This window comes from Papaver somniferum, chromosome 8, assembly GCF_003573695.1.
Source record: "Papaver somniferum cultivar HN1 chromosome 8, ASM357369v1, whole genome shotgun sequence".
NCBI classification, from domain to species: Eukaryota; Viridiplantae; Streptophyta; class Magnoliopsida; order Ranunculales; family Papaveraceae; genus Papaver; species Papaver somniferum.
In genome coordinates, this window is record NC_039365.1 from 51365376 (window position 1) to 51378010 (window position 12635).

Below are 12635 nucleotides of genomic sequence, written 5' to 3' on the forward strand. Positions count from 1 at the left end.
CAAATACATATATTTTAGGTGATCAGGAAGAGGCTTTAGTTCAAGTTTCGGAGCCTGCAAAATAGATGGCAATAATTTTTTATCAGAGCAGGGCAAAGAGATAAAAAAAATATTTGAGTTTTGTGGTACTGTAAAGAATTGAGAAAGCCTAAGGCTTCCTTTATTTCATCTCCACACTCAAATCTACCATCAATGGGTGTCGTTAACGTGGTTTCAAGCACATCCTCCCCATTCATATTGAATAACTGTTGAGACAAGTTATCAATCACATCAACAGAGAAGAAAGAATGGACATCACTAGGATATCTCATCGTTTCATAGATGTTGAAATGTGTTACTTCTCTATCAAATTCCCTAGTCAATGAACCATCATTCATATCAATTTTATTTCTAGCCGTGCTCATAAATGGTCGACCAAGAAGCAAAGGTAGAGATGTGTCATTTGATCCGTCTGTCATTTCCCAGACACAAAAATCCACTGGAAAAATTAGCTGGTTCACCTGCACAAGCACATCCTCAATAATACCTCTAGGTTATACATTAGAACGGTCAGCCAACTGTAAAGTAATTCCAGTTTCTTTCAAGGGACCTAACTTAAGAGATTCATATATAGATGCAGGCATAACATTTACTGATGCTCCTAAATCAAGCATAGCCTTATTAAACTTGGTGTTACCAATAACAATAGGAATATCAAAACTACCGGGGTATTTACATTTAAGTAGGAGTTTCTTTTGCAAGATAGCCGAAGCATTTTCCCCTACTTTCATTACCTCATTATCGGTTAACCTTTTTTTATTGGTACACAAGTCCTTCGGAATTCTCACATACTCGGGGACTTGTTTAATATCATCTATTAGTGGAATGTTCACATGAATCTTCCTGAAAATATCTAAGATCTCCTTATCTTGTTCCTCCTTTTTAGAGTTAGAAAACCTGCGATGAAAAGGCAAAGAGGAAACATAAGTAGAAACAAGAGTTTTAGAGTTTCTTTAGGTACCTCATCGGTTTGGGAACAGTCAGTGATATCTTTCTCCAATACCGGCCCCTTAGGGTCTTTGTGTTTCTCAGTATCCGCTGATTGCACAGTTCGTTTACCACTTCTCAATCTCACAGCGTTGATAGAATCTCTTGGGTTAAGAGGTTGAGAAGGGAGTTTCCCACTATTCTGCTATTAATGGTGGTTTTTAGCTTAGGGTTAAAATTGTAAAACCTTACATCTGATGTGACGTCACTCTGTAAGGAAACGAAGCCGTGAGTGTTAACCTCTCCACTGGTATACTTATTGAGCCGTTCAATATATTTACATGAAATTTATCCAGACTGGCGCATGTAGCCACCATCCCAGACGTTCTGTAAATTTCGGCGCCTTGCCTATATTCACTTAATATAAGTTCCTTTGAATGCCTTATATGCTATGTTCCCCGGCTGAACCCTTAATGTTGATATGGCATGGCGATTTGTGTTCACTCGCAGCAGAGTAGCACGAATTTCCAAATATCAAGGATAAGGTCTTTACATAAGGTATTCAATCAGAAAAGCATGCTGCTCTCTGGCAATGAACTTAAAAGAACTCTGTGTCAATACATAGAATTCAATCAATTTCCCTGACTAACTTGCAAAAGTTAGGGTTTTGCGCCTCGCGCAGTATATCAGACCTTGCTTGTCAAAATTAAGCTTAGGCAAACTAGGTAATTAATCCGCCATGGATTAGCAGGTGCAAAACCTTGTCCAGAATCAGAAAATAAAGACCCGCAGGATAGGAGCAGCAGCAAAGGAAGGCGTGCCCATGCCTTAGGCCAGCCGGTGCCATTGGCCACGCCCCCATCCTAAACCGGACCCATCTCCCTCGACCAATCAGGTCGCCTTAAACCCGCCACACGCACATAAGCTGTGGCCGGGCCCATACTTGCTGGCCCCACTTCCCATCGACCAATCAGGTCGCTCTAAAGCCGCCACACTCACGCCAGAAGTGTAGCCACTCCCATGCTTGGCCGGCCCTCTTATATTAACCAACCAGGTTGCTCTAAACTCGCCATAGTTTTGAAAAGGAGGAAACTGCGCCAGATGTCCGCAAATCCAATTGGCTTCCCATAAACCACGCCAACATGCCAAACGTGCCATGTTGTGCCAATAAGTTAGTGGCATGCCAACATGCCACTCTGTCGCGCCACCATACTAACTGGCAAGCCAAACGTGCCCTGCCACAACAACATATTAATCGGCATTCCAACATGCCACTCTGTCGCAGTAACATGCCACGAGCCACTTTAGCCTTGGCCACGCCGCCAAGCCCTAATTCTGTCCACGACGCCAAATCCTAGCCTTGGCCACGCCGCCAAGCCCTAATTTTGGCCACGCCGCCAAATCTTAGTCTTGGCCACGCCGCTAAGCCCTAATTTTGGCCACGACGCCAAAACCTAGCCTTTTCCATGCCGCCAAATCTTAGCCTTGGCCATGCCGCCAAGCCCTAATTTTGGCCACGACGCCAAATCCTAGCCTTGGCCACGCCGCCAAGCCCTAATTTTGGCCACGGCGCCAAAACCTAGCCTTTGCCACGCCCCCAAATCCTAGCCTTGGTCATGCCGCCAAGCCCTAATTTTGGCAACGACGCCAAATCCTAGCCTTGGCCACGCCGCCAAGCCCTAATTTTGGCCACTACGCCAAACTCTAGCCTTGGCCACGCCGCCAAGCCCTAATTTTTGCCATGGCGCCAAATCCTAGCCTTGGCGACGCCGCCAAGCCCTAATTTTTGCCACGACGCCAAATCCTAGCCTTGGCCACGCCGCCAAGCCCTAGTTTTGGCCACGACGCCAAATCATAGCCTTGGCCACGCCGCCAAGCCATAATTTTGGCCACGACGCCAAATCCTAACCTTGGCCACACCGCCAAGCCCCAATTTTGGCCACGACGCCAAATCCTATCCTTGGCCACGCCGCCAAGCCCTAATTTTGGCCACGACGCCAAATCCTAGCCTTGACCACGCCGCCAAGCCCTAATTTTGGCCACGACACCAAATCCTAGCCTTGGCCACGCCGCCAAGCCCTAATTTTGGCCACGACGCCAAATCTTAGCCTTGGCCACGGCGCCAAGCCCTGATTTTGGCCACGAAGCCAAATCCCAGCCTTGGCCATGCCGCCATGCCATGGCCATGCCAGGCGCCACTATGCTAATGGCGTCACTTTGCTATACAACGAGATATGGCCATAATCAATGGTCATCCTTCCTCGTGAGATACAATCTCAGCCATCCAAGTTTGCCACCGAACTAACAGACCCTTGGCGAGTTTCAGGCGACCAGCTGCCTAAATCTAGTGTCCATGGCTACTCTAGATGCCACTTGCATCAATGTGCCACTGGCATGCACGAGCCATGCCATCCATGCCACATTTCCACTAGAGTACACCAAAACACCACTGCGCCATTATCAGGCGCCAATACAAGGTAGCCATAATCAATGGCTACCCTCCTTCATGAGATAAGATCTCAGCCACCGAAGTTCGCCACCAAACTGAAAAACTTGTGGCAAGTTTTAGGCGACCAGCCAAAACGAGCCTAATAGCCTTACATGCTATTTTCTCGCGGTAAGTCCCTTGACTTTGACTTGCCACACGTAGCAAAGTGCTATATGTTTTCCATGAAAACACTCGAGACATCAAACATGTCACAAACTGGGGGATGCTCATCAGGGTATTGGTCTGACGGTTTACAGCATGCGGCGTGCAATGCGCCCGTTACAAAAAAGTGTCGTGAAGTGGGACAATTAATGGTGGTGAAAAGTAACGGTGTAAACAATTCATTTCCTTTATCATGGAAGCGTAATGTCTGACGGTTATATGAATTCAATTCCTTCATCATGGAAACATAACGTCTGACGGTTACACGTTACTCTTTTCTTCCACCACACAATCGTTTCCAATTCCTATGAGACCAGGGTACATTTCAATATGACTTGTATAAATAGGTTTCACCTATTTTCAACAAAAAAAATTTTTGTTCGGCAACAATACAGTATCTAGAAATCACCTGGTAGATTTCCATTCTGCTAGCCAGTTCTACTTTTAGATACAAAGTCATAAACAATCACACCTTCAGAATCAACTATTCTGGTCTCAACACTCTCTTCGCTTCCCTCCCTAAGACCAACCCTTCTCCTTCACTTTGTGACCGAAGCAAGCATGGAACGACCATTTCTTGGTTTAGGCCAGGATTGTACAGGTAGATCTCTCGAATGAAAAGTACTCCCGTGCAGTACATTGTTTAGGGTTTAGATTCGTTTCTCATCCATACACACAAAATTACCAAATTCAGCAGAAACGGTTTTCACCCACAAACATCTGCGTCTCCAAATGGTTCAATCTACCTGCCATGGTGCTCATTTGTGTCTGCAACTCCTTGATTGCACCATCAGTCATTTGCTGATTTTTTTGCACCATTGTGGTTAGATTCTTCATCATAGCAAGCATCTCTGATGATTCTGAGTTCTGCACTGGTTGTGGTTGTTGTTGAAAATCACTAGGACGATTGAAAACCGGTCCTTCAGCTGCAGCTTTCTTGTTTGCATAATTAAAATTGAGATGATCTCTTCATCCTGGATTGTAGGTGTTGGAATAGGGATCATACCGTTGTCTCTGCTGATTCGGGAATACTGCATTGACTTGTTCAGCTTCTTCCTCATAAGAAGAATGATTACTGAGGCCATTTGTTGTATCATCTTCTCCATTTTACCAATCCTATGTTCTATGTGCGGTGAAGAAGTAACCTCATTAACCTTTCGACTCATTGACATACCTCTTGTGTTGAATTGTTGCGTGGTTGCATCCATATTATCGATCAATTATGTCGCTTCGTCAATGGTTTTGTTTGTAAAAGTACCACCACTAGCTGCATCAATAAGATTTCTCTCGGATTGGAGCAAACCATCGTAAAAATACTGCACTATGAGTTGCTCAGAGATTTGATGATGTGGGCAGCTTGTTAACAACTTCTTGTACCGTTCCCAGTAGTCGTAAAGAGTCTCACCAGTAATTTGTTCAATCCCACTAATTGCTTTACGAATAGTTGCTGCTTTAGAGGCGGGAAAGCACTTTTCTAAAAATGCTCTCTGCATCTCGTTCCATGTTGCGATACTTCCAGGTGGAAAACCATAAAACCATTCTTCTGTAGAATCAATCAAAGAGAATGAGAAAGTTGTCAGTAAATCTCTTCCTTGATCAGTTCCAGTTGGCTCCAAACTTATCAATCTATGTTGAAACAATAGTAAATGACGATTTGGATCGTCTCCTGAAAGCCCTTTGAACTTCGGTAACCAATGAATCAACTGAGATTTGAGCTCAATTGAATCTTCCAAGTTGACATACAACTTCTGTTGATCAAACGATGGGGATGTCAGATATTTGAGTGTCCTCTTGGGAGGTGGAGGTGGTGGAGCGCCGCCATTTTCCTGGTTTCCATGGTTACCAGTGTTTTAGTTGTTCGTTCCGCCAAGCATCTCTTCTTGTTGTGATTTTCGAGGTTCTTGTAGTACTGTTCCTCTGCGAGTTGATTTCCGCACCTTTGGTAATCCCAACGTTTGGATGCCAGAGATCAAGTACCTGAAACAAGATTCTCAAAAACAAAATTAAAAACTAATAATAAGAAATCAAAAACAAAATAACAATCCGCTATGCCTCCCCGGCATCGGCGACAAAATTTGGTCGGTTGTCAGCCGACGCAAAAATAATTTAAGTTCTTTCACTTCACAATTATAAATAATAGTATAGTTGTAAGAACAAATTCGTTCCACGGGGAGATATGGGTTGTTAAACGTATTGGAAAACTTAAGTAACCTGGAGGGATTTTTGATTTAGGTTGAAAATAATTAAACTAATAATAATATCAAAGAATGAATAAAGAGAATCAATTAGTTGAGAATACTGGTTAAGTGTTCATCATCAATCATAATACATGCACTTCGACTAATAACTAGTGTTGTCACTCAATCATTCATTATCAAGAGTCCTAAAGTACCCCATCGAGAGCATAATCCGGTAAATTCCTTATGTCATCACATACTATAACGATGAATATGTAAATATTACTCGTGAACAACCTAATGCAACGTGCTAATAGGTTTAATCCTCCAAGAGCCTTAAGTTCTATGAATTAGACTAATCCATGCAATAGAAATACTACGAGTAAACTATTTAACATAGGTCAAGATTCTACTTGCAATCACAGAAAGGTTTTGAATACAATTGGTAATCAGAATATGCTACTTATGACAAGGTTTATCAACGATTACGTATCTCAAAACCCTAGCCTAGCTTTAGAAATGCATTCATGCTCATTTAGTAGCGCTCCTAAACAAACAATCATACAATCATATACGATAATAAATGGTAGAACAAGACAATAACGATTTGATTGAGATAAAAAAACCAATATATTAATTTAGTAGCATGTTTATGATATCCGACTATATCCTTAACCAACATGAGGTGATTAGCTACTCATGGATTTCTCAAAACGCATGAAAAACAATATAAAAGAGAATAGGTAAAGCAAATCCTAAAATCTTGATTGTCAATCACAACTCAAGCCCTAACTCCTTTCTCCTCTTCCCAAAAGTATGATAAAAGATTATTGGAATTCTCTCTTAAATAGAGTTTCCAAAAGATTATGTGCTCATGCCTCGAATACGTGTCAAAAGGGTCGCCTAAACTAGCCAGAATCTTCACAAATTCGTGTAACTAGGCAGCATAACTCACGTCCTCAGCGTAATGGGCTCATGCCAGGGCTGAGCAGGTCCATCCCTCAGTTCCGTGGAACTGCCAGTATATTCTTCAGCCTTCCCAGGGACGTACAAGTCTCCGCGAAATATTTTTTCTCCTGGATTTTCCTTTCCTCCCGTCAGAATCACGGACACTGAAGCCACCGTGAGTTTTAAGAGTTACGGGATTTTTATTTCTTCCAATATCTCCTCGGACATGAGACTGGTCGTGGGATTTTTATTTCTTCCAATATCTCCTCGGACATGAGACTGGTCGTGAGTTTTCAAACTCCCGGGATTTTGGTTCTTCTCCGCCAGAGTCACGGATGCATGTCCATCAGTGAGTTTTCAAACTCACTGAATTCTCAGCTCCTAATGATCACAGCCAACTCAGTTCTCGTTTCTGTCATACCAATGGCAGCAGCAACTCAGCTTCTCGTGTCAAGAACCAACCAACATTCTTTGTTTCCTTTTCTAACTCAAGTACTCACTGTCCTTTCCTATCGAATAGCAGTTAACCCATCTTAATATCAATATATCACCACCTCACTGACATTGCTGCCATCAATGGCTATCAACGAGAATGCGAGCCAAGACCATTGTTTTCTCTTCAGCTACATCTCAACCTTCCGTCCTTCCCATCTGCCAACAATGGACGATCACCATTATTACTGCTAATGGCAGCAATCAACAGCGAACCCATGCAGTAACTATCAGTAACCATTCATCCTACTCCGTCCATCTCTGATCAAAGCTCCAACAATCTACAACTCCCATATTATCTCGTCTTCTCAACACAACCAATCATCATATTCCCTTTCTTCTCTGTTACCGAGCAGCAAACACCTCTTCATATATATCGCCATCACTAACTTCAGTTCAATGGCAGCAACAACTCAATCCCATCACCGATCTTCTCCATTACTTTCATATTAATGGAAGCAATATATGTTCCGATCACCAGCATCATCACTGCCATGCCACCAATCTTGAGCTCAAACACAGTACTAACTGTAAACACGAGAATTTAACCAGATCCGAGGACACCAAATAGGGGGCTTCGGGTGTGGATCGAAGTCACTATTTGTAAAGCCGGGGTCACTCTTGCCGACAATGGGTTGTAAATGGGCTGTCTCGAGGACCGGGGTGCCTCAAAGGAAATAACTAGTGGACGCCCAAGTAACCTAGTTGTAACAATATATGTGTATGGTTAATAATAGAAGACTTACCAAAAAAAGATTGTTGAGTACACGTGTACGACACTTACATGTCAGGTTTGTCTATAAAATGAGGAATTCCTCCCAGAAAGAGATAGAGTTCTCCAGATAATGGTATTGTGTATTGGGATTAGTCTCCTCATTACCCTATGATAATTTAAGGGTGTTTACATTTGGCGATTCACTAAGGATTAATCTTCAATACCAAAAATCGGACCCATCACTACCTCGGAAAATATCAGGCCGCCCCTACCTTCTATCGGAAAATTTTAACAATATCCACTACCGCCGTCTTTACTCTATCGGACAATACCAGTACAAAAATCACCATCACGAATTCATGTAATAGCAACCTCGGGTGATAGAAACCTCGGGTATCGTCATGGATAGCATCCGCGGATCACAAAATATCGTAAACATCAAAGTTCCTTCAACTAAACAACACCACTATCACCATTTTCTTTAGGAAAATTTAGTGATTGGTCCAAAGCCCATATAGTTATTTATAGTACGGTCCAACCAGAATTTCTTTTTTATCCGGAGGTCCAAAATTAATAAAAAAAAGAAATGACCAACCCCTACTACCAAACGTGTGTGTCTACACTGTTTACAAATTTGAGTACATATCTGGCACACTGCTCACAAATTCGAGTACATATATGCTAATAAATTTGAGTACATATATGTCGCACTGCTTACAAATCTGAGTACATATCTGTCGCACTGCTTACAAATTCGAGTATATATCCGCTGCTTACAATTCGAGTACATATCTGCTGCACCACTTCCAGGTAAAGTACATATCTGTTAGAATCAATTATAAATAAATTAGCACATATTTCAGTATTGCGCATACGTACTCATGGATCAAACAAAAAAAAGTGACAAAACTCTGAATAAAACAGAATCAAAAGAAGTTTCTATCAGTACGCCTTATACGTACTGCTTATTCATGAAATAAAAATCAACTGCTTGTAAAAATGAATTGATGAATCCTCCAAATGTCAGAGTTCAGTGCCGTACCTCAAGCCAAACTGATGTAGTTTCACTTCCTGTGAACAGGTATTGACCTAGAAAGATGGTGTCTCCTTTCTTTACTGCCTGCACAGAATCATATAGCTTAGGATAACATAGTCACACAGGTATCGCAAAGACAACAATTGGAAGGTTCAAGGGAACATCTACACTGTCATCCTTCTTCCTAATCATTGTTTTCCAATTTTACGATATACATCAACAGAACGCAAACATATTCGAATTATGTGACAACAATTCCCAAGCCCAAACTGAAATTACACTATGATTTAACCAAACTTTCAGCACACCTTTGCTAATCCATCATAATTGATTGGCAATACATCTGAAGTTGCTTCTTTATCTTGATCCGGAGTCAAAACAACCGATGATTCAGCCTTCAGTGCAATCGATTTTTCACTTTTATTAAGAACTTGCAATTCAGGGCCTATTGTATCTAGCATAACCTGAAACAAGTGAACAACAAGATATGCACATTTATTATCAATTTTCACTCTATAATCCATAATAGCAATTCCAAAAAACGATTCAAAAACTGCAACAAGAACGAAGATCATGACAATTCCTTAAACAATCCAATTCAAATCAACAAAACTTACAACACAGAGCTTCGTAGTACTCTTAACAAGTATGATTAGTATGATTTTGAGAAAATAAAGAAAGAAAATAACTAAAAAATCAAATTGAGAGTTCAAATAAGCTAAAACCATCAAAATCTAACCAAAAAATCGAATAATTACGATCAAGATTCATAAAAACTGTACGTCATATACGTACTGATGTTTAATACACAAGCAAAAACTGAAACCAAACATATAGAAGCATAGTAAACACAGAAAAATCAGTACGTCATATACGTACTGATGGTTAATACATAAAACTAAACTGAAACCAAACCAAAAGCCAACAAAATGAAACTAAAATTCTAGATCTACAAACGAAACAAACGTAAAACATGATTTTATAACTAGATCTGGACTATTTTCATCAAAAACCTTCAGTACATCATATATGTACTGATGATTAATACACAAAAGCAAACTAAAAACAAACCAAAGACCAACAAAACCGAGTTAAAACATCAGATCTAATAATGAAATGATCATAAAACATCACTATCTATCTAGATCTAAAGTATTTTTACCAAAATTGAAGTAAAAGATTAACGAATCAAGCATGAAGATCATAAACACAAAAAAACTGAATTTAATTCCTCTTTTCGGAACCTTAAAATCTGAATTTTGAATTCTTTTTCCCATGAAATCAAGAGATTTGGATCTCAGATTAAAGATAGAATCAATAAAAAACTTAAAATAAAGATCAGTATAGGTAAATCAACTTACGAAATATCTCAGAATCAAAACAAATATTTCAGTATTACATATACGTACTCATGGATCGAACCCAAAAATCAATTGAAAAACGCTGATAGAATCCAATAACAATGACAAAACTTTGAATATAACCGAATCAACATCAGATCTAATACCTAAACATTAGATTTTGCTATAAACATAAAAATTTCTCTAATCTGAGAAGAAAAAAAACCTAAATTAAAATTAGCTTTTGAAGAAGAAAGGAAAAATGAAAACCTAAACTATACCAACAGTAAGGAAGTGAACCTACCGATTAATCTTATTTTGAATTCACGAATTGATCAACATCTCAGAAGATCTTCATAGCCGGAGCTTTTCACCGAACCACAAATGAGAAAATGAAGAAGAAGAAGAATAGATCGAGAAACGAAGAAGAAATGGATTTGGTTACTGCTTTATATACTTAAGGGTGTTTTCGGTATTTAAAATACGTTCTCATATGTTCCACACGTGTGCAGGACCTGGGCTTAAAAAATTTGGTCAATTTTCATGTTTTCTTTTAATTATGGACCTCTGATTAGTGGGCTTTAATGGGTGGACCTGCCACTAACTAAGAACACTATATGATACCTATTGTTAATTCCTAGTTTTCTTTATTCCTTTTGACGACATCAAACAAAAACTTAAAAACAAATAAGAAGAATTTTAACCTTTCCATCCGAAGCCTCAGTTTTCTTCAAATTCTCATCCGCGTGAAATACCCAATAATTTTCACAATTTCATCAAGACAACCAAACCCCACCAACAAATTACTACTGCCCATCATCAGAATGAAAGGAAAATTCCAGAGAAAGAATCACCAGCAACCACTTAGGCCCTCAAACCGTATCTCCCTCTCCTCAAATAAATGCCCGAGATCACCTAAATAACTCAAATTTATCTCCACCTCGGTCTCCACCTATTCGACATCACTAATATAGAACCCTACACCGAAGACGTCACGAAGAAATTCATTCAATGTTCACCCCAAGTTTCCAACAGTAATCACCACCAAAATCTCATCTTCAAATCGGCAACCATCGTAAACTTCCGCATACAGCAGTGAACCCCGAAGGCATGACTTGTGTTGAATCGAAGAAAAATTGATGGGAAGCACTGCCTGCGTATGACGACTAAATCAAAGATAAACCTCGGTTTCTAGTCTTGGTACAGCAGCCGAAACAGTGAGGAGTTGATGACTGCACACAAGCTGTTTGTAAAATTCCACAGTGAGGAGTTTCCGCGGTCACCATCAGATCATTACCCCACTGTCATCCGAGGATACTAAACCCGAAGCCTCAATCATCAACTATGATGATAATGTTCATGGCTCCGGTAGGACCTCTGTAAATGATGAAAGAATTGTATGCTTACAAGAAAGAATTGTACAACCATCTTTATCAAGATCATAAGTTGCGAACTCAACTGCGGAAATGGAGTTTCCATGGTTAAACCTGCGGGAAAGGAAGAACCGAATAAATGAAGAGTTGTGGATTGCAAAATCCCAATTACAACTATTAACACCCAAAATCCGCATCCACTACCAAATCATCATCCCATCGTAATCCGAAGAAACCACTAGTTTGGACCACCCACTGCCGGAATCAATAAAGTTATCACCAACATCAAATCCGAAGATTCAATCAGCAAAAACAATTATAAAGATAAGTTTCATCCTTCCTCAATCTCTCAATCAAACTGTAACTATTAATTGATTGTTTTCAATGACAAAGGGTTTTATAAATTAAACTGAATATTAATTATGATTCGAAATTATTACTTGCAATCATCAAATCATTTTGCTGACTTAACACCTTTTGCCTCTTTGGTAGATGACATTTATTCTTGATCGGAAAGACAAGATCCGGAGGAGTAACGTTGCTGATTGCACAACAACTATTTACAAGAAGTTCACAAGAGCCTCTCAAATGTTCAGTCATCTTATCGGCATACAATTCAGGCGAAGTCTTCATCCGTGTTCTCCAATCGCCCAATTTTCTCAAAACTTGCTATCCGAAGCCGCGTCCTGTAGATGTATACCCGAAAATGATGAAGTGGAAGTTCAGAGGATGTACCGTAGTTCCTTGAATGACAAAAGAAATTTCCTTCCGAATAGATAAGAAAAATTAGACTTGGTGGGAAGGTGGACACGTTCCACCCTTATTCTCAACATCTGGCCGATCACATGTTTGCCAAACCATGTTTACATGCCAATACCAACATCTCAACAGCTGGCCCACTTATTTTCTTTGGACAATTATCAATACTCCATCATCAA

The 12635-nt window shown here is 40.2% G+C and overlaps 1 protein-coding gene across 2 annotated transcripts; it reads right to left on the reverse strand.

Annotated features, from left to right (window-relative positions):
* Nucleotides 1–8576: 8576 nt before the first annotated feature.
* LOC113306979 (pyruvate kinase 2, cytosolic-like) lies at nucleotides 8577–12434 on the reverse strand. Of its 2 annotated transcripts, XM_026555898.1 has the most exons (5): nucleotides 12138–12434; nucleotides 11029–11811; nucleotides 9293–9448; nucleotides 8991–9068; nucleotides 8577–8771 (listed from the first exon to the last, which is right to left on the reverse strand). In XM_026555898.1, the coding sequence occupies exons 3-5, from the start codon at nucleotides 9443–9445 to the stop codon at nucleotides 8607–8609; spliced, it is 396 nt and encodes a 131-aa protein (XP_026411683.1). In that variant the 5' UTR covers nucleotides 9446–9448; nucleotides 11029–11811; nucleotides 12138–12434; the 3' UTR covers nucleotides 8577–8606. The 2 variants fall into 2 exon arrangements, with proteins under 2 accessions (XP_026411683.1, XP_026411682.1); XM_026555897.1 differs by having other exon boundaries at nucleotides 11029–12434.
* Nucleotides 12435–12635: the final 201 nt, after the last annotated feature.